This window comes from Microcaecilia unicolor, chromosome 4 (assembly GCF_901765095.1).
Source record: "Microcaecilia unicolor chromosome 4, aMicUni1.1, whole genome shotgun sequence".
Taxonomy (NCBI): domain Eukaryota; kingdom Metazoa; phylum Chordata; class Amphibia; order Gymnophiona; family Siphonopidae; genus Microcaecilia; species Microcaecilia unicolor.
This window is the reverse complement of record NC_044034.1, coordinates 328,799,385-328,821,856: the sequence shown is the minus strand read 5'-3', so window position 1 is coordinate 328,821,856 and position 22,472 is coordinate 328,799,385. Positions and strand designations below refer to the sequence as shown.

General features: G+C 44.3%; 1 protein-coding gene across 1 annotated transcript in view; it reads right to left on the bottom strand.

Moving 5' to 3' along the window:
• Window positions 1-22,472, bottom strand: part of LOC115469730 (gamma-glutamyl hydrolase-like) — a 39,367-nt gene that overhangs the window by 10,970 nt on the left and 5,925 nt on the right. Inside the window, 7 exon segments of the mRNA XM_030202519.1 lie at window positions 2,083-2,176; window positions 2,940-3,046; window positions 4,610-4,748; window positions 7,974-8,058; window positions 11,677-11,727; window positions 15,934-15,970; window positions 15,973-16,009. Of these exon segments, the coding sequence (XP_030058379.1) occupies window positions 2,083-2,176; window positions 2,940-3,046; window positions 4,610-4,748; window positions 7,974-8,058; window positions 11,677-11,727; window positions 15,934-15,970; window positions 15,973-16,009 (550 nt within the window).

Sequence of the window (22,472 nt, the reverse complement as noted above, 5' to 3'; positions counted from 1 at the left end):
TTTGTTTTACTATTGTTATAATGTTAACAAAATTGTAAGTTTTATGTCAAGCTGTACATCACCTTGGGTGAATCTCTTTATAAAAGCAGTTATACATCGTAATAAATAAATATATTGGGGATCTATTGCAATCAGATTTTTCTTATGTATATTCACTGTGGTGATCCTGAAAACCCAACTGGCTGGGTGTGCCTCCACAGTAAAGGGTTGAGAAGCATTGACCTACAGCCCAGCACAGCTCCCAAGTGGTTTCGTGTGAGCAGTGGAGTTCCTTGGTTGGCTGCCACCTGGGGCAGATCACCGCTGCGCCCCCCCCTCGGGTGCAGCATGACACCCCCAGGTACAGCGTTGTCCTCCTCCCCGGCACATTCTTCTTACCTGCTGGGGTGCAGGGAGCAGCCGCACAGCTGTCGGCACCGCCAGTTCCCTGTTCCCTCTGCCTCGGAACAGAACGTAACAGCAGAGGAAGCAGGGAACCGGCAGAGCTCACAGTCGCGTGACTGCTCCCTGCACCCCTCCTGCAGCATGCACCCGGGGTGGACTGCCCCCGCCGCCCCACCCTCGGTATGCCGCTGCATGTGAAATACCCAAAAAGGACCACTGGTGGCCATGTCACAGAAACATAGAAATATGACAGCAGATAAGGGCCAAGTGGCCCATCCAGCCTGCCCACCCTCAGTAACCACTAACTCTTCATTTCCTAAGGGATCCCACATGCCTGTCCCATGCTTTCTTAAACTCTGACACACTCCTCGTCTCCACGACCCCCACATTATAGTATTTGATTATAAGCATCACTCAAAAGGAGCCCAAGGTGAGTTACAGGAAAAAAAAATTCATAGTTATGTAATTTTAACTTGCAAACTCCTCAATATCCCAGCACTAAACTACAACCTCTTTTAAATATCCTTTAAAAAAACCAAGGTCTCAATATTCAGCCGACAGCGGTCAGTGTTGTGCTGACGGTCATTAGCACTAAACCCAGAAATTCACTGCCGGGCCATGTCTAAGCACCGACATTGAAAATTCTGGGTTTCCGGAGCCAGCTAACACATAGCAGGTTAAGTGCAGCATTCAGTACTTAACCAGCCATGGGACGCCGCATAAAGATAGGATGCATAAAACTCAGTCCTATTGATGTGGTTAACCTGGTTGGTTAAGTGCTGACTCCACCCCTTGGAATGCCCTCAAAATAGCTAGTTTTTCAGTTTGTCACTAACTGGATATTTTCAGTGGTGCTAACTGATTAAGTGAAACTGAAATGACCAGTTAGCCCCGATCAGGTGATATAACTGGCCAGGAGCTGTTTCTGGCTGGTTAAATCACATTGAATATTGACCTCTAAGACTTTAGCTGTTTCTTTAATGAGTCATAACATAATTCATATGGAAACGAGGACCTGATGATCAATTTCCCATGCTGTTCTGAAGCAGCGCCCTAAAAATAGCACTGGAACAGTGTGGGGAATTAACTCCCCAATGATCAATGCTAATAACATGCAAATTTAGGTGCATTATTAGCGTTGATCATCTGGAGAAAGTTCGGGAGGATTGTGCCCGGGCATATGCTCAGGCACAATCCTCCCACACTTGCTTGACAGGTCCGAGCTGTCAAAAGCCCGAACCTGTCAAACATTCAGCTGGATGTCCATGGGACCCCCCCCCCCCCAAAGGCAAGGCCCTGGTGGCCTAGTGCCCCCCCCCCCCAACCCCCCGACAGCAACACGGGGGGGCTGGAGGTCTGGTGGACTTCATGAGAGAGGTTTGTATGAACTGCCTTCACTGCATGCAAATCTCTCCTATGAATAATCATTGTGGATATCCTGCAAACCTGACTGGCTGAGGTGCCTCCAGGACCAGTTTTGGGAACCACTGAATTAGGCTACTCCTCCATTCCTAGTTATCTGTGTGCATGTGTGTACACACAGCTGTAGAGCTTGAGCGAGTATATTTAAAAGATATGTTCACACAGTCAGCGATCTGTCTGAAAAGTTTTTTTAACTTGTTCCCCGTCTCCCACTTGCCCACTTATCCTCTCTTGACCATCATGATTAACGTAAAAGGCAGAAGCTGCCATCCCTACCTTCTATGGTGGAGACAAACTCCTTTCCCAGGGAGTCTGTGTTGGTAGACAGTACAGAGTAAAATTTCCGCAGTTTATCATTGGCCTTAAACACCTGCAATGAGGAACACAGTAAAAGACAGCGTAACTCAAGTGAGGAACAGGACAATTACACAGTCACCCCTAGCTTCTATATAGGTCACCAAAAGTTAGGCGCACAATTTTGCGCACGCTGGGCAGATGCACGTGCAAATCAATTAATGAGGTGTTAACAATCAATAATTGGTTTTGCATGTGCGTCTGCCATAGACGCTATTCTAAAACATCCGTGCCTAACGTTTCTAGCGTGCAACTCAGAAAGAGGTGTGGCCATGAGAGGAGTATGGGCAGATCAGGGGGCGTTCCTAGAAGTTAGGAACAATGTTATAGAATACTATGATTTGCGTGCTCAACGCCTGAAAATTAGGCGACAGCATTTGTGCCAGGTTTTAGCAGGAGTAAATGTTGGCGCCTACGGTTAGGCGCAGGAATCAGCTCTAAACGCCATTCTATAAAGGGCACACATCTCAGTGTGCCCTCTATAGAATAGAGCTTGGCGCCGATTTTTTTACGGTGCCGATGTTTGAGCGCCGTTTATATAAAACCCCCTCACTGTGGTAATTCTATTACAGCAGCACTGCCTCTCAGTGAACCCTGAGATAGGGTAGTGGACCCCAGTGGCTGAGGAAAGAAAAGTCCAGTCTAGGGTGTGTGAAGCCTAGGTCAGCCCTCACTGCAGTGATGTTCTAAAGGTTTATTCAGATGCAGACTCAGGAGTCCCAGCACCCCTCCATCACCAGACCAAGGCCCCTCCAAGCACAAGACCCTTCTCCACTCTCCTGGGTGCCGATTCCATAATGGTGAAAGTTAGCTGTCAGCTTCTCCTGGGACATGGCTTTTAGCAAATCTGGGGGGAAGTCACTAAACATTCGGCTAGATACAGCATCTGGAAGGAGAATTCCAAAATCATGCTAATCAGAGATGATTTAATAAATTCTTATTTATTTAACAAATTTTATCCCATATTATCTATAAATTCTGTGTGGGTTACAACAAACATCCATAAATTCAAGACCATGCTAGAACATCCATCCACATCAAAACCACTTCAAATAAAAGAAATTCAATAATTCTTGTCTTGATTTCAGGGCTGTGGAGTTGGTAAAAATGTACCGATTCTGACTCCAGCTTCAAAATAAAAACTTACAACATTATAATATTTGGTAAATTTATCATTTTATACCTATAGATACACATCTTTGCCCTGGATCTAAAGTATATTTACCAGTACTTAGACCCAAAACAAAAAATGTAAAGCCTAATATCAGTAGGAGTTGGAGTCGGAGTCAGAGCTGGAGTTAGAATTGGACAGTAGAAAAATAGAAGAGTCGGAGTCGAAGGTTTGGTGTCCTGACTGCACAGCCCTGCTTGATTTTAAGCCCAGAGTGCCTGCTGGTCTTCTCAAGTCAGCTGGGAGGGCAATTTTCAAAACTGTCTGAAATGTGCCCTGAATCAATCCAACTAAAAGCATGGATGGGGTCCCAGAGAATGCACAATTTTTACCAAATGGAGAGGGGATATCTCCAAGGGCATTTAAGGCAGGATGTAAAAACTCACCTAAACTGGATTATCAGTCTGTGTGTACTGTTTCCAGCAAAATCCTGATGTAAAGTCTGCAAGTCATTAGTATATGTGCAGCTTTCAAAAGGCAGTTTGAGTATTACCTTCTTGTATGTTGAAATATGTTTCTGAAGCTCATAACGACAGAGGCAGCAGACTGAATTGCACATACAAGGGGCCAATTTACAAGGATTTGTTCCTGTAGGCCCAGTGCTCTTGGCTCACTAACTAATATCATCATGTCCTCATCCAGAACCCAAATAATCTGGATTTCTTTACTCTTAGGTATTAATGGTCAGGAAATTCTCTCCTTAAATGTGACTACTACAATTACTACTATTTATCATTTCTACAGTGCTACCAAACATTCACAAACACATTAGAGACAGTCCCTGCTCAACATACCTTACAGTCTATCCAAGACAGACAAACAGGACAAGTAAGAGATTGACGGCTTAATTTATTCTAGGAATGAACGAACAGATGAATAAGGGGTTAAACAGCCTCACAAATGGTGGGCTAGTAGCCTGGATTTGAACAGGGCCAAAAGACACATTGACCCTCAAGAAGTCTATTCCAGGCATATGGTACAGCAAGATGGAAAGAACAAAATCTGGAGCTGGCAGAAGAGAAGGGTACAGATAAGAGAGATTTACTTGATGAATACAGTTGCCAGGGAGGGGTGTAGGGAACGACAAGAGAGGAGAGATACTGAGGAGCTGCAGAATGAGTGCACTTGTAAGTCAGTAAGAGAAGTTTGAACAATATATGAAAATGGATAGGGAGCCAACAGAATGACTTGAGGAGAAGATTTATGTGAATGTAGTGACAATGGCGGAAGATAACTGCTTTCAGGAATCCAGATCTGGCAGGGGTCATGGGCACTCACCTTCTGTCAGATTGAGAGGAAGAGAGACATTTTCTGCCAGGGCATCCGATAGCAGGTTTTCCCCAGCTGTGAGGATTGTGAGAAGCTGGAGACCCAGACATGTTCCCCAAACAGGAAAATAATCTCCGGAGCGAAAGGCCTGTGAAGAGAGAGCGTGAAGAGAAGACACATTTCTGGAGAAAAAGTTCATAAACCATGCTATTGATCTGGGGAAAGCCATTGCTTATCCCTTGGTCAGTAGGGCGGAATCTTGCTACTTCTTGGGATTCTGCCAGGTACTTGTGTCCTGGAGTAGCCACTGTTGGAAACAGGATACTGGCCTAGACAGACTCTTGCTCTGACCCAATATAGCAATTCTTATGTTCTTGATATAGAAAACACTAAGCTCCAGCGTACGGCATTCTAATGGGTGCACTAAAAAAATATTTTTACTCCCAATGCAGTAAACTAATGGCGTGCAAACTACCACTGCACTAAAAAGTGTGCATGTAAGAAAACAAAAAAAAACAGCACATAGAATAATGGCAAGATGCAGCTGTTTGCTGAATCTGAAGTAAATATCTCCCTTTTGTCAGAGTGTGAGTAGAGATTGGTTCACAAACTAACATGAAGGGAGATTGTGTGTGTATGTTTGTTTGTTCTTTTTCTCCATTCCTCCCATTCTGAACCCCTTACTCCCCAGAACATTTCAGGCCCACCTCAGAGTTATAAGACAGGAGTGTTACCCACTTTCTCCTGATTTTGCTCTGCCATCTTGAAAAATGGTGGCATCTGCCCTCCACACGGTGTGTCAGGATGCATTGTGCAAGGTCAGTTTGCCAAGTAAGGGAATCATCGCTTTATCTGGTCGACTGTGCCAAATAAGCAGATTCTCTTATTTGGCAGACTGACTCTACGTGTGTCAGGTGCCACCATTTACAGAGGTAAGAATGAGTGGCCATCACTCCTGCCTCACAACTCTGAGGTGGGGGGGGGGGGGGGGGGAGAGGAGGCATGGGCCATAAAGTACATAAGTATTGCCATACTGGGAAAGACCAAAGGTCCATCAAGCCCAGCATCCTGTTTACAACAGTGGCCAATCCAGGTCACAAACACCCGGCAAGATCCCCAAAAAGTACAAAACATTCTATACTGCTTGTCCCAGAAATAGTAGATTTTCCCTCAAGTCCATTTAATAATGGTCTATGGACTTTTTCTTTAGGAAGCCATCCAAACCTTTTTTAAACTCCGCTAAGCTAACCGCCTTTACCAATTCTCTGGCAACGAATTCCAGAGTTTAATTACACATTGAGTGAAGAAACATTTTCTCCAATTCGTTTTAAATTTACTACTTTGTATCTTTATCGCATGACCCCTAGTCCTAGTGTTTTTGGGAAGCGTAAACAGACGCTTCACATCTACCCGTTCCACTCCACTCATTACTTTATAGACCTCTATCATATCTCCCCTCAGCCGCCTTTTCTCCAAGCTGAAGAGCCCTAGCCGCTTTAGCCTTTTCTCATAAAGAAGTCGTCCCATCCCCTTTATCATTTTTGTTGCCCTTCTCTGCACGTGTGTGATGTCATCTTGGGCTATCAACATTTGTGGGGTCAAGAGATGGGGTGGCGGGGATCCTATTGGGCCACCAAGGATATTTATGAGGTCTAAGTGGCCCACTTTGCCTAGTTCAGAATCTGAGCTAAAGTACCGCACTTCACCTCAGATCACTCTCTGCTCCTACGTTGCATCTTTATACCAGCCTTGGGGTGACAGAAAAACTCAGTGCTGCAAAATGAGTCAACTGTAATAGATTTTAGCGCTGTGTTTTACATTGGGAGGTATTTACTATGCAGTAATTTGCATTCCCACTAAACTACCTTTTAGTGCAGTGGTTTTATACTGATTTTCCCACACTAATCTTTCTTCCTGCATTGGGAGTAAGATAAAGCATAGGAAAATCATTGAGCTCATGGGTTGTGCAGCTTACTGCATTGACCTCTTGCTTTGGTTAAAAGTATGCATGAAATTTTACACTGCACATACTGTTACCTGGAGGGACAGGAGGAGTATAGAGGGGTGTTTGAAGTGGCGGCCCTACCATTAGGCCACCCGAGGCGGGGGACTCAGGTGGCGCACTTGTGAGGTGGCATCGCCCCTTCTCTTCCCTCCCCAACCCCCTTCCCCGAAATTACCTTTTTCTTTTCTTTTTAAAAGAAGGCAGCGGCAGCAACTCTCATAGGCTGCCTTGCCATCAGTCCTGGCTCCTTCTCTCTACTATGGGTGGCCCACCTCCGAGGAAACAGGAAATTACGTTAGAGAGGCGGCCTAATGGTAGGGTCGCCACTGCAAATACCCCTCTATAATACTCCTGTTCGTGATGTGCTGTTTTAACCAGTGGGTGCAGCTGGCTCATCCACAAGATGTCTGCTTAGGGTGGCACAATTTAGGAGGGTGGCACCTGCACCAATGCTGCAGTGAGCTTCTATAGAAGATAACTGTAGCTGGTGGGGGGCCTTGAGCACCTGCGTATGCTTAAGGTCTATCAGGTCCTGCCCCTTTTAAAACAGAAGTATGGAGAGGTAGGAGCCAGCAGGCCTTGAGCATCCATGGAATGTCAAGGCCCCTCACTGACCACAACGAAAAACTTCACAGATGTTGACAACCACATTTCTGCCCTGGAGGAAGGGAGGTAAGCCAAGGAACACCTCATGGGAGAGGGTGGGGGGAGAGGACAGGAAAGAAGAAAGGGAAGGAGAAAAGCAAGAGACCACAAGGGGGAGGGAAAGGAAGGAGAGATGCTGACAACCACAAGGGGGAGGGCCTTGAGCCACCACTTGATGTGAAGGACGCATGTTTGAAGGTTCTCCTAGGGTATTAAGCGCCAGTTCTCTGAGTGCCCTGCACTTTGGTGGGCAGTTTGAAAATTGCCTTTTCCATGGGCAAAATACAAAAGCAAGCTGAAGAGATGCATGTTTCAAAGTTGCTAAGAAAAAAATCAGACAAAAGAATGAGCAGGCAAAAAGGTTTTGCAATTGTGGTGAAAGAAGAACAACTGTAACACGTGAAATTTTATTCTGCCAGTAGGCAGAAGCATAAGCTGAACACATACTCTACAGGATACCTACAAGCGGTCGCTATTATAAGAAACAAGGTGATGATCAGCAACTTCTCATTTCAGTTAATTTTAACCTTCCATGATGAATGAACTGACCTGAAAGAGAGCAGACCACAGAACAGGTCTGAGGAAAAAAAGAGTGCAAGGGGTTGAGACACTGTCATACAGTGAGTTTGAGATACCACACTGCACTATACCATGTGGATCTCACTACTGGACTTGTCCCACCCAGTGCTTTTAATACAGCTGGTACTGGTGCATATGACTCACCTGCAGTGCCAGTCGATAGAAAATCTTGGCTGTTCTGGCAAAGTCTGATTTCTGCAAATCCACAGCTCCCCCAGGGAAAAGAATCCTGTAGGCAGGAGGAAAGTATGAAAAGTGAATTTCATTACTCTCTTTTTCTGAACTAGAGCACATCAAGTTACATTCATGTACAGTAGGTCAGTGGTTCTCACTCCTATCCTCAGGGCACTCCCAACCAGTTGCATATTCACTGTGGGTAATCCTGACGACCCATGAGACACATCTCCATGCACTACCTCTATTGTATGCAAATCTATCTATACATATTCACTGTGGAAGTCCTGAAAACCTAACTAGTTAGGTTTACCCCAAGAACTGGGTTGATATCCATCAGCACTTCCTGGTACCAGAAGTCCCAAAGTCTATTTCAGTGCTTCTCAACCCAGTCCTTGGGGCACACTCAGCCAGTCAGGTTGGTGAAAAGTAGCCTAGTGGTTAGTGCAGTGGACTTTGATCCTGGGGAACTGGGTTCGATTCCCCTCTGCAGCTCCTTGTGACCTTGGGCAAGTCACTTAACCTTCCATTGCCTGTTACCAAAAACTTAGATTGTGAGCCCTCTAGGGACAGAGAAAGTACCTGTATATAATGTGTACAGCTCTGTGTACGTCTAGTAGCACTATAGAAATGATTAGTAGTAGTAAGCACAGGTCTATTTGAACCTGAAGCAATAGAGGGTGAAGTGATTTTCCCAAGGTCGGTGGGAGAAGAGGTATTGTTCTGGAATTTTCTGGTCTTTTCTTTTGGGTCTGCTTATTTCTGTGTGTTTCTGTGAGTTTCCACTGATAGTTACAAGACAGGAATTTCTCGCTGACCACAAACTGACAAAAGACCATTGCCAAGACATCCCAACCAACTGTCTTGTTACAAACAAACAGACAAGACCCCCCCCCCCCCCCGTTGTCATGACATCCCAACTATTTGTTACTGAGCAGAGGTGTGGCAAGGACACTAAGGCCCTATCACAGGACTCCTTTGTACTTGCAGGATTGCCGATTGGGTGATATATGAGGTGGTCCTTTGTGATGGGAAGTATGTAAGTGACTGCTCAGCAGTGTTGCCAGGTGGGCGGTTTTACCGCCCAATTGGGCGGTTTTCCGCGACCCGCCGCGGGAAATTTTTGCCCGCGGTGGGTTGCGGTTTTTTGGGCTGGTTTTTGTGCTTCGGGCGGTTTTTTTAGGTGGCTTTTTCGGCCGCGGTGGGCGGGGTTAGTGACGTTTTGGGCGGGGTTAGTGACGTGGGAGGCGGGGTTAGTGACGGGGAAGGCGGGGTTAGTGACGGCGGGGGCGGGGTTGATGACGGCGGGGGCGGGGGTGATGACGCGGGGGCGGGGGTGTCAGGGGCGGGGTTTGGGCTGGATTTTGGGCTCCTTTAGGCTGGAAAAATATTTTCCACCTGGCAACCCTGCTGCTCAGTGCTCACATTCTAAAGAGACTCTGAAGGCCTGGCTGGCAAGAGAAGTTTCATATCCTTGCCACAGCCTACTTCTAGGGGGGTGTCCTTCTCCAACCCTTGTAAGAACTCTTTACAGCTAAGAATCTATCTTTCATTCATCTTTTCTTCCTTCCTTTCTTTCTCTTCTTTCTCTCTGTTCTGCAACCTTTGTATGGCAGTGAGGAATAAAACTTTCCTTCCTATTGTTAGACTCTGTTCTGTAAAACTCCTAATGCCAAGAGCCAATAGTATTTCCTTTTGTTTTCTAACTTAGCCTGAGTTTTTTAAAATAAGAATAGCAATCAAACGCAGCCAGTGCAGTATTTGAGCCCTGCCATCCCTGATTCTCATTTTGCCGCTCTCACCACCAGCTTCTGTCCTGACATCCCCTGCAGTGCTCTGTGCATCAGTGGGTTTTTTTTTTTTTAGTTTTAGTACAATGCCCAGAGGCTGTGCTACATTCTTCTCCCTGGGAGAAACTGAAACAAAACTCTGACTGGCAAGAGCAAAGTCTCCCATGTTAAATCCTTTTGGGTTCTCTCGCCTCGTCTTATACTAACAGTGCATACAGAGCCCTCTATAGTCAGCAGTGACTGCACTACATATGGGCATCACCTTCCTGTCCCATTTTTGGTTCTGCCAGGTTCTGTTATACCGACTTCACTCTTCACAGCTATCGCTGGGTTTCTAAGAAGAAAGAGAACAGCAAACCAGAAGAACACTCCCAGTCACCCAAAAGAAGCAGGGTTAGCAGATGACATCATATCGCCTAAAGCAACTTGATCCAGTGCTAGCTTTACCCTACTGCATATATATAGAGAAGTAGTTTTAATCAGACCTATGTCTTCATGTACATGGAGGCCAAACTAGAACTGAATAAGTCTGCCCTTAGAGGCAGATGCAGCAACCAAACGTAAAAAAATCTAAATCGTTAAAGTCCCTAACGATTTTAAAATAACGAAAAATGCACCAAAAAAAAAAGTCACACATGCTGAGATCGGTATTGAAACGTACAATGTATCAAAGAATCACAATACACATCGTTAATCGGCCCCCAAATCATGCGCAGAGCAGCCAAGCGTTATGTTAGCTGCTCTGCGCATGCCACAAACAGTCAAAACACAGTCAAATCACAAGCACATGGCTCCCAAATCAAATAAAAATAAAAAAGGATCGGGAGGGGGCAAGGGCTGCTCATCAGGAGCGTCCTGTACGGACGGCCTTGCCCCCCCCCCCCGCTGCTCCCACTTTCCGCGCTCCCCCCACCCTGAAAAAGCAAAATTCAAGCAGGCGTCCTGCCCCCTCCCTTCCTCACTACCTCACCTCAGCTCCGCCTCCCGACATCCTCGTCCTGTGCCCCGCCCCCTTTTGGGGTCGTCGCCGCCATTCCCCTCCTCCATCGGGCCCCCCTCCCTCTTACCGGCCCGTGCAGCGCCTCTCTCCTCTGTCCGAAGGCGCTGCACCGGGCAAGAAGAAAGCCTGATGCCTGCCTTTGCCCAGCTTCGATGGCGCGTCTTTCTCCTGCTGGGCCCGCCCCTTTCTGACGTCGGTAACCTAGGATGTCGGGAGGCGGAGCTGAGGTGAGAGTAGTGAGGAAGGGAGGGGGGCAGGGGCTGCTTGAATTTTGCTTTTTCGGGGTGGGGGAGCGGCGGAAAGTGGGGAGCAGCGGGGGGGGGGGGGGGGGGGCAAGGCCGTCCGTACAGGACGCTCCTGATGAGCGCCCTTGCCCCCTCCCGATCCTTTTTTATTTTATTTATTTATGTTTTTCTGACGTCCTTTGGACCATCACAGCGCTTTTAGCTCTGCTAATGCGCTGGGATTGGCTCAAAGTTTGTTATTTTTTCTCTTAATGATTTTTCCTGGCACAGAGCTGTCCTATGCCTGTAGCGCTATAGAAATGCTAAATAGTAGTAGTAGTAGTAGTGGTCCAGACCTCTCGTTAGTTTTCCTGCCTTTTTCCTGCGTAAAGGCAATCGGAAAAGGTTAGTGCATGTCGTTTCAATGGGGTTTTCACACTAATTGCTCATCTCCATTCCGTTTTCGTAGCTGCTACTGTCGTCGGAAAAATAGGCTTAAGTGCATGGAAAGGATAGGAAATTCTTCCCTGAGGGCTCATTTAACGATGAAAAACGTTTAGTGCATCTACCTCTTAGTGACATGGAGTTACCTGAGAAAAAAGCCCAGGACTCACTCACTGAGACAGAAAAAGGTTCCCAGAAGCTCACTGCTCACTCACCCATTAATGGAGTAGAAGAGCTTCTCATACTCTGACTCTTGAAGGGTCAACCTAAGGGTCCAAGAAACAGAATGGTGAGAAACTTCCTATATCCTGCACAGGATTACATGACCATATACATAGACAGAGGCGTGCTGGAGGCCATGCGGGGGGGGGGGGGGGGGGGGAGGTAGTTCTGTGAATGCTCCATCTCCTCCAGTACTGGCAACGCACATCAGCCTGTCCTAGCAGAAGTAATTTAGAAGCATTTAACCTTAGGCACACTAAACTTCTTGGTTCAATAATGAATTGCTAATTTTAAAACAGAATTGTAGATGCTTGTGACGTCAATGGCAATAAAACAAATGACACTGTTGTAAAAACTGGAAAAAAGCCATTTAGAGCATAAATACATTAATTATTCTAAAAACAAGTATTACTCAAATCTTATTGGTTTAGATAATACTGATTCTAGGAAACTGTTTAAAAATACTAGAATACCTTACGAATGTTAACATTGACTGACTCTCCCCAGATCACCCTTCTATCAGCCACACAACTTAGCTGAATTTTTTTCAAAACAAAATTCTGAAAATTAGAAAAGACATAAGGGGCCGATACTTAGGCCTGGCTAAGTCTTGCGGTCAGCCTGGATATTCAATGCCAGGTGACTGGCATTGCATATCTGGTATATTTTTAGCTGATTTAAAGTTAACCGGCTATGTTGATATTCAAAGATAGCCGGTTAACTTTAAACCGGCTAAAGACATACCAGCTATTTAAGCAGCCTGATGTGGCTGCTTACAATAGCAGGATATGAAATATCGCGCAATATAGCCAGTTAGCTCCTAGGCGCTAACCAGGAATATTCAGAAGGGATAGCTGGCTATCCCCCACTGAATACTGCTGGAGAGCTGGTTAAGTGCCATTTTAACCTACAAGGTGCGGTTCCTGGCCAGTTAAATGGTTTTGAATATCGGGGGCTGGTATTTTGCAGTATAAAATTGTATTGTTTATCACCCCTAGTTGTTTTGAGTTGACATCCGTCCACAGATGGGTATGTTGGAGAATACAGTGCTAACACTTCGTGGATTAAGCTCCTCTCTTAGCTATTTTATTCAGTCTCTTAAGAGGCATCATTCCTTGCACTGATATTCAATTTAAGTGGCTCCTCCCTTGAGTAATCCCTCCTATAACCCATCTGGTTTAATTCTTCCCACTCACTTTCTCTGTTTTAACTCTAAGCCTAGGGTCCTTTTACTAAGCCACACTAAAAATGGCTGGATGTGGGTTTAGCATGTGGGTTTCCCACATGTTCCAGCCACTTCTTAGTATGCCTCTAAAATGGCCGAATTTTTATTTCTGCCATTAACGACCACACGGTAATTTACAAATTAGCGCATGGCCTTTACCGCCTGAGCTCTTACCACCAACCCAGTGGTGTAGCAACAGGATACCTTGGGGGCCCAGGCCCCCTAGTTCTGTCTCAGGCCCCCCTAACAATAGTGGCCAGCCAAGCGTTTTTTTTGTTTCCTCAGGCTCCTTGTCCCTGCGTCAGGCAGTTGAGCTTTCCCTCCCTTCTTTCGGGTCCAGCTGGCTACATCTCTCCTCCCTGTTTCCAATAGTGAGCCACAGCGCTGGCAGCATGCTGAAGGCAGCTGCTTCCGGCTGCCCCGGTCAGTTCGCTGCTTCATGTCGTGTTTTCAACTTCCTGTGAGTGGGACGAAGCAGCAAGATGGACCATCAGGAGGGCAGCCGAAAGCAGTGAGACAGACTGTCACCGGGGCTGCCAGAAGCAGATGTCTTCAGCTCTGCCCTGCATAGCTCACTGCTCAAGGAGGTTTAAGAACTAGGAGCAAGACGTCAAAAAGCTGAAGCCATGGAGGTTAATCTCTCTCTCGTTCCGTTCCCCACGCAACCGTCATATCGATTCCCTGTACCCTCAAAGCAAACAAACCTATGAGCTACTTCACCCATGTTTTTGTTCTTGTTGGTACCATTTTTATTTGATCCTACTTATGTTTTCAAACATGCTGGCTTGGGCAGCATATGGATGTACACAGAGAAAGTATAAAACGGAATAACGTTCATAGGTAAAAAAGTAATTTGCTATAAATCAGTGTGTGATTTGGAGGAGGCTGGTTATAGGGCCAACACTGGCACATGTTGTATTCATGCAGAGATTTTTTTTCTCCTGGTAAAGGGCCACTAAAACAGACATGTTATGAGAATCAGGTGCTCAACTATTTTAATTATTTATGATATTTATATCCCACATTAAACATGAAATAAGTTGAAACCTGGAAGCATTTAAAATCTTTTTTTCCTGTGACTAGATCAAAAGAGAAAGATGGTTTGTGAGAACTTGCTCCTTTTGTTTTGTGGAATGCAGTGGTATATTATAAAAATGCACTTAATATTGTTTATTACTATTTATAAGAACAATACTGAATAATGAAGGCAGAGCTACCTTTATGCAGAAGTCCAGAGTCAGTCTAAATGTGCCAACATTTTCCATTTCTGTGGTATATATTTATTTCTTCTTCAAGTCTGTTTGGTTATAAAAGGCATGTTTTTTTTTTGTTTTTTTTTTTTTGGGGGGGGGGGGGGTTGAGTAATCTTTGTATATAGATGAGTCCCTGGAATAATGATGACTAAGGAGAAGCAGCAGTAGAACAGTTGGAGCTGAATGACATTCATGTTCATACAAAGTTAATTATTTTCAGTGGAAATTAAGGGCCCTGTTTACTAAGTCGCACTAGAGGTACATTAGCGTTTTTAGCGCGTGTTATGTAGGCGCCCACAATATTCTTATGGGTGTCTGCACAGCGTGCGCTAATTTTATCCACGTGCTAAAAATGCTAACGCACCTTAGTAAACAGGACCCTAAATCTGTTGGCTGCCTGCTGTGTGAATATTCCATCACTGTTTCATTATTGCTACCAAGTACTAGATACTTAGGGCATATACCTTCAACGTAGATTGTTTAAATTTGTTTATCTAGACCTTACATGCAGATGGTATTATTTGTTAAACCCAAAGGCAAAACCTAAGGGCGGTTAAACAATTTGGTATAAACTGTGTTGTTTATGACTTTACTTGTTTTGCACTGTTTTGGAAACAGCCTGGCATTGAATATCCAGGGTCAGTGCTGATTGCTGCATCCTGCGTTCTGAATATCGGGCCCACTGTGTCCCACAAGTTTTTTTTTAACATTTCACGAGTATCCAGATAATTTATTTGTGGGTTTTATTTTGGGGTAGAAAGTGATCTTGCATTTTCCTTCCTACAGTAGATAATGCATTTTTATTTTTTTCTGTGCTGTATCCGCTTATAGAAAATGTGATTTCTTAGCGTTTCCTTTTCTAATTTTTGGTTCTTTATTCTGTAATGGTGAAGATAGGTCTGTGTTCTGTGAGTGACTGAAGTAAGAGATTTACAAATGTCAGTGTTTCCAAAGCTTCCATAACTGTGAATGTGGTTTATATTAACACAGAACGGACTGTTTACTTAGAAATCAATCATAAAGTTCACTCTAAGGCATTATTTGGTATACTCCTAAACACTAGTCACACCTATATGCTAGTGTCCCCCACCCCCCATGAGAACTCTGAGCTCCCCCAAAATGTCAGCCTGGCTACACTCCTGCCACCACCTATTTAGTAAGTGGTAAGGGCTCACGCCTACTCGTGCAGTAAACAGGCAGCGCATATCAGTGTACCTGATTACCGCCGGGCACGCCTACTCCGTGCCCCCCAAGCTAGAAAATAAAAATCATTTTCTAGCGTGGGAACCAGCATGCAGCAAAAGCAGAACTACCGTAGGGCGCCTGGGAGTACCCAGCGGTGATGCTCTTTTGCCACGCGGTAGCCCTACTGCACCTTTGTAAAAGGGCCCCTTAGTGTTAGTAAAGCGATGGGCACGCCTGGTAGTACTATACAAATATCAGTTACTGCCTTGCTTCATTTAATGAACGTAATGATCTGATTCCCTAATGTAGCAAAGAACTGGCCTATCTATATAATATGGCACCACCTGATAGTCTTACTATTAGTGTCCAATGTTCCCATCAATCTGTTCCCATATGGCTTATTATGGGGACATTGGACACTAAAGGGTTAATGAAACTTGCTTCACTGGCAGGCAGGGCCAGCTCTATCAATGAGCAGCTTTGTTTTTTGCACTTGCCCTACCCCTCCCCCCCTCAACAGGCTGACCCTGCTATCAGGAATCAGCTGCAGGGACTGAGTGAGGCAGGGGCTGCAGTCCTTTCCTTACCTAATGGGGGCCACTCTGCATCCAGCAGACTCCAGATATTGACATAAGATGCTGGGATGTAGGCCTTCCCAAAGGGCTCAGTGTTTCATCTGTAGTTTTCCTGAGTCAGGATCCCTGTGGGAGAAGACATGGACAGTTCTGGTGAGGGAGGAGTCAAGAACCACTATTTCACTATTGCTAGGTGTGAAGTCTCTACAAGGAACAAGTATCCAATGGGTTTAATAGATCTTATGTCTCTGAAGTGGCTTCTGTAGAATTTGTAAAAGTTTTCTTAAGTATATTAATATCAAATCTCAGCCTGCACCCAACCCCAACAACCACTCCAAAAAAGTGAATTTTCACACTACTGCTGGTGACAGGGAAGTGATCCAACACTGTCACCATCAAATCCCTCCCTCTTTTCCTCTGGCATAAACTAAGGAACAGAATGGAACTACCAAAATAAGATAGAACAGAGAAAGAAGGAGAGTGGATAAGTAGGGGGGGGGGGGGAGTGGAGCCATGTTGCCAATCCAACACAGTTGTGCTCAGCAAGCTCCAGTATTGGCGGCCAGCATAAACCACCTAATTCTATAAAAGTCACCAAAAACTACATGTGAAAATTTAGGTGTGTGCCCATTTGAGCACCCAATTTAATTGAATGAGCAAATTAGCACCAATAACTTTTTTTAACAAGCAATTATTGGCACTAATTAGATTTAATTGAATTTACTTGTGTAAATTTAAGCGTGGGATCTGCACCTAAATTTTATGCACGAGTAACAAACAGAGGAGCAGAAATGGGAGGGTGATGGGCGGAACAGGAGTGTTCTAGTATTACATCCATTGTTATACATTAAAGGGTGATATGTGCCCAATTTAGGTGCATGCTTTGCAGTTGATGCAAATGGTCACGTCTAAAGTTAGACGTGATTTCCAGGCATAAGCTGTATCTATAAACCATGCCTAACTAAGCATGACTTATAGAATAGTGCTTTTTTGGCACCATATATAGAATCTAGCCTCAAGTGTCATTGGCCAAAGGTGATTTGAAATAAGAAAGTTTTTAGTCCAAAAGGTTCAGCAGCAAGTGCAGCTTTTTGCATGCATGACCAAAGAAAATGGAAGTGCTAGCACACATCTATAGCTGTTCTGTGCATAAATATTAGCCTTACAAAAATGTATTTTTGGGAGGCTATTTATGATCAGAACTACAGCTGCTGATATTGTGATCACACTTTTGTTTTTGTTCAGACATGCTCACAGTACTGGTGTTACCACTGGTCTGTCTTTAAAGTTGCTGATACTTTGGCTGCAGTGCAGAAAAAGAAAAATCAGGCATTTAAATCACAAAAAAGGGCACGAAATCCTCTCAACCAACCCTTCTATGCTGCTCCAGACCTCACAAAAAATTTCTTGCATTGTGTGGGTCTGAAAAGCCACTGTTTCTTTCAGTGCACTGCGGAGAAATACTTAGTGGACTCATTACCATTCATTTTAATACACCGTGCAGTCATGGGTATCGAACAGGTTAAGTTCTGGGTTCAACCCCTCTCTCTGCATTGTGTGGCAAGTAAAATGTGCATGTGGTTAGGCTTGTGGCAGCTTTCTGCTTCGACCCTTCAGTCTGGAAATCTTAGAAACAGGAGTTGGGAAAGTAGGAGTGGCTCAACTGCCCCTTTGGACCTGCTGGACCTGTATGATCATTGACATCCTCAGCTTACCGATGATGGGTCTCTCGTTGATCCTTCCTTTGCCTGGCTTTGGCAAAGCTGCTGAGGAGTAAAGAAACCCAAAAGCAGTGAGCAGTTGCCGAGATCAGCATTTCTTTCCTCGCTCACCTCTCCTGAGACAGAAAAGTGTTGTTTCGTCTTGAATCTAAAACTTCTTGGGTAACGTTAAAAGCTCCTTTGAGTTTCCAGCCCATGTGGTGGTCTGAACGGTGATCTTAGAGCAAGGCAGCTCATCAGCTGATGAGGAAGTCAGACGATTGTATCAAAGAGGTTTGATTGAGAAGAGGAGACGGCATGACGTCAAAAACGTTGAAGCCAATTAAGTTTAGTCTTTGTTTCCCCTTTCCCGCGCAGCCGTCGTTCTGCATACATTCTAAACAAAGCAAACACAAACCTATGAGCTGCTGCATCCACGTTGTCGTTCTAGATTGTTCGTAGCATTTTTATTTAATCTCGCTTTTATTTTCAAACATGCCAGCGTGTGCAGCATACGGAGATACACAGAGGAAGTATAATAATGGAATAACTTTTCATAGGTAGAGTAGTAATTGTTAAAACCGTAATCAGTGTGTGTCATTTGGAGGGGACACCCTAGCACCCTGATGGCGAACCTATGACACGCGTGTCAGTACTGACACGTGTAGCCATTTTTCAGTGACACGCGGCCGCATGTGGCCGGCATACAGAGAAGCAGCGGAGTTCCTTGCTGACACCCGGGGCGGATCGCCGATGCGCCCCCCCTCCCCCCGGTGCAGCGCGACCTCCCCCCCCCCCCGGCGAAATCACCCGGTGCATGTTTACCCGCTGGGGGTGTGCCGTGTGCGCTCCTATTGGCTCCCTCCCTGCTGACTCCCTCTGCCCCGGCTCCTCACTTCCGGCCGGCGGAGCAGAGAGCAGCGGATGCCGTGGGGGACGCATCTCTGAGGGCCCCTGTGATCACCATTACCAGCACCATCATCCAATCTACTGTTCTGGGGTGTCGTGGATTTGTAATTGACCACCATTACTGAGATAGGTGAGGGGGGAGGGCTGGGGAGAGGCGAGGGCATGTGCTATGGGTGCCGTTTCCCGCCATTAGAAATAGCGGCAGCCATCTTAATTTACATAAGGTGGTCAGTTAGGCTAGTTAGGGCTAACAGGCTATCTATAAATTCTATCTTCTGTCTCTGCCCCCCTGATGGAGAACTCAAAAATAAAAAACCAAGGTTAAGTAAAGGGAAGTGGTAGTAGCAGTAGCCGACCCTTTCAAGAGACATGGACCGAGATGTATGGCATTATAGAAAAAAATGGCAAATCATTTTGCGTTCTATGTACTGCAACGGTAGTAAGCAGAACGTGGAATATAAATAGACATTTTGAAACTAATCATTCCCAGCTCTTGAAAAAAAGTGAGGATGAACGGAAGGAATACATTTCCAGGCAGCTACACTTTTATAAGAGCCAATCTAAGTCCATCCTTAAATTTGTAAAAGGTTCTACAAATTTAACATCTGCAAGTTTGAGCATTGCTCACTTCCATAGCTCAGCATGGAAAAGCACTCAGTGAGGGAGAATTTATTAAGAAACTCTCCTAAGATGTGCACCAGTTCTATTTCACGATATGCAGAATAAAGATGCAATTATTAAGAGAATATCTGAGTTACCAGGAAATTTGGAGTGCCTGGATCCGATTACCAGACACTTTTAGCACCCTGAAAATATAGCAATGGCTTTACTCACAATTTTTCCCTCTACGTACTTTTGTGAAACCTTATTCTCAGCGTTAAATAATATCAAACCAACAAAGAAACAGATTGACAGATGAAGTTAGTAGCGCTTGCTTGGGCTTGAAGTGTACAAAATACCAACCTTCAATTGAAGATTTAGCCAATGAAATTCAGCAACAAAAAAGTCACTAATAGGCAGATTAGTTAAAGAATTCCTCCTCCCCCTCACTTATCTTAGTTCATGGCACCCACACAAGTTAAATAATATCAAGGACCAACAAAAGAAACCGACTGACAGATGAACAAGAAGTCACTAAGTAGGTAGTTAAATAATTAGTTTTTGGTTTATTAAATACAGTTTATATTACAATTATACATTTTTGTTATTTAAACTATAAATATCGCGAAATTATGGTTTTTTTTCTCGAAGTGACACACCACCCCGAGTTATGCTCGGTTTTTGGCGAATTTTGACACACCAAGCTCAAAAGGTTGCCCATCACTGCCCTAGCATGTGTTATATTCGTAGCAGAGATTTTTTTTTCCTCCTGGTAAAGGGCCACTTCTAAAACAGACATCATGTTATGAGAATCAGGTGCTCAACATTCAGAGTTTCTATTTATTTCTTTTACTTATTTATGACATTTATATCCCACATTAAACATGAATTGGGTTGAAACCTGGGAGCATTTAAATCTTTTTTTTTTTCTCTGCCTAGATCAAAATAGAAAGATGGTTTGTGGGAACTTGCTCCTTTTGTTTTGTGGAATGCAGTGGTATAATATAAAATGCACTTAATATTGTTTATTACTACTGTTTAAAAGAGAGATATTCAATAACTAATAACAAAGGGCCCGTTTTCTGAGACCAATGAAACGGTCGCTAGCAAGGTTTTCCTCGGAGTATGTATGTTTGAGAGAGTGTGTGAGAGTGACTGTGTGAGCGAAGAGAGACAGAGTGAATGTGTGGCTGTGTGTGTGAGAAAGAATGCATGTAAGCGGCAGGTGCAGCTTACACATTATGTATAGGTACTTATTTTGTACCTGGGGTAATGGAGGGTTAAGTGAGAGTCACAAGGAGCTTCAGTGGGAATAGAACCCAGTTCCACTCATTCTCAATCTACTCCACTAACCACTAGGCTACTCTTCCACTAAGAGGAGCATAATCTTTAAAAAACAAAACAACAAACCCTGCTCTACTGACCAACAGAACAAAATCTGGGTCAGGAGCTACCTGAGAAGAACCAACCAAGAGCTGCATGGTTCGTTCACCATCTGCTTGGAGACAGAGAAATATTGAACATTGTATTATATGTCTCCACAATCCCCTGTAGGGACAAAGCGCATAGAACTACTTCTTTTTCTGTGTCCTTCCACTGGTGAGATGCACACAACATCCACTTGTCAGGACTGGACAGCTATGGATGATAAGGAAATAAACCTTTTCCAACAATACATGCTTACAACTTCCATTGTATGAGAATCTCTCTCTTATGCATATTTATTAATGTAAAAAATAACTGGGCTCACAATCTATAAAGATATAATAAAAAAAATCAATACAGCATAATACATTATCACTTGACACTAGTTAAACCTTTATTACAATCTTCAAACCCACTTAAATAATCACTTCTGCAGTCAGATTGTTTTAATAATTTTCTTATATTGATTATTTAAGTAGTTTGAAGATTGTAATAAAGGTTTAACTAGTGTCAAGTGATAATGTATTATGCTGTATTCATATTTATTAGGGATATCCTGAAAACCTGACCCATTGGTGGCCCTTGAGGGCTTGGAGGGAAGACCAAGGACCTAATCTGACTAATGCAGTGGTTCCCAAACCTGATACTGGAAGCACCCCAGCCAGTCAGGTTTTCAGGATACCCACAATCAATATTCATGAGTGAGATTTGCATGCACTGCCTCTACATCATGCAAATCTCTCTCTCATGAACATTCATTGTGGATATCCTGAAAACTTGATTGGCTGGGGTGCCTCCAGGACCAGGTTTGGGAACCACTGGTCTAATGGCTAAAATGGCCCTACCCAACCCCCTCCAGCACCTGTGGGTTACATTATGGTGTTCAACACTGCACTTTTGTACCTTCCCACTACCTTTAATACATTGAGAAAAAAACTGGACTGGCTCAGCCTGTTCTTTCTGACTCTGGAGCCATGTACTGAAATAAGACAAGCAGGTGAACCCAGGTATTTCAGGGCCAGTAATTCTTTTAGAAAATCCATTTCATGTGCTGTAAACTTTATTCATTCTTTGCTTGCACTATAGATTGCACAATACAGTGAGACAAATTCAGGGCTACTCTTGTCAGTTCCTGTTGCCCAAGGTAGTTTCAGGACAAAGCATTGATTATTTTCACACCCATTTCCAAACCTATTCCCCCCCCCCCCCCCCCCTGGTGAATATACTGCTAATATCCCTGATTTAGGGTTCAGTACGGTTTACAGTGATTAGAACACATTAATTGAAGCAAGGCATGAAGACACTTGGTAGAAGGCTGTGAGAGACGAGAGAAGTGTGATTAGGAGGGAGATAAAGAATGGGTAGGAAGACTCATGAGTACAGTGTGGTGTTGGGTATCAGGGCGAAGGTTTTGGGAAAAGAAATGTTTTTAGCTTTCTCCTAAAGTTGAATTCACTCAAGTTGGTGTACAGTAAGAGTAAGTCAAACATAGACAATAGACACAGCAGTAAAAATATTAAAATAACAATACAAAACATGACATAGTATGCTACATCACAATGTCAACAAAAACATGATAAAACATTTTAATAGATAGCATAGGGTATAAGCAAAGATGGAACATATAGATAGATAAGAGTAAGAAAATAAAGGGATACATTTAAAGAAAGTTGCACATGAGGTCAGAATGGTGCTTGAAAATGATCTTAGCTAGGTTAGGAGTGGATAGACATGTCCTGCTATAGTATATGCAGGAAGGTCAAATGAGCAGAGCCACTCACCCGTTGTGAGGGCCTTGCTGAGGTATCTGTGGGGTCTGTGATGAGACCCTGAAACTTTGAAGTTGCTGTGTTATGACAGCTTTGGAATTCCCAGTTGCCAGGGTCTGGCATTGAGGAGAAAGTGAGGCTGCCAATT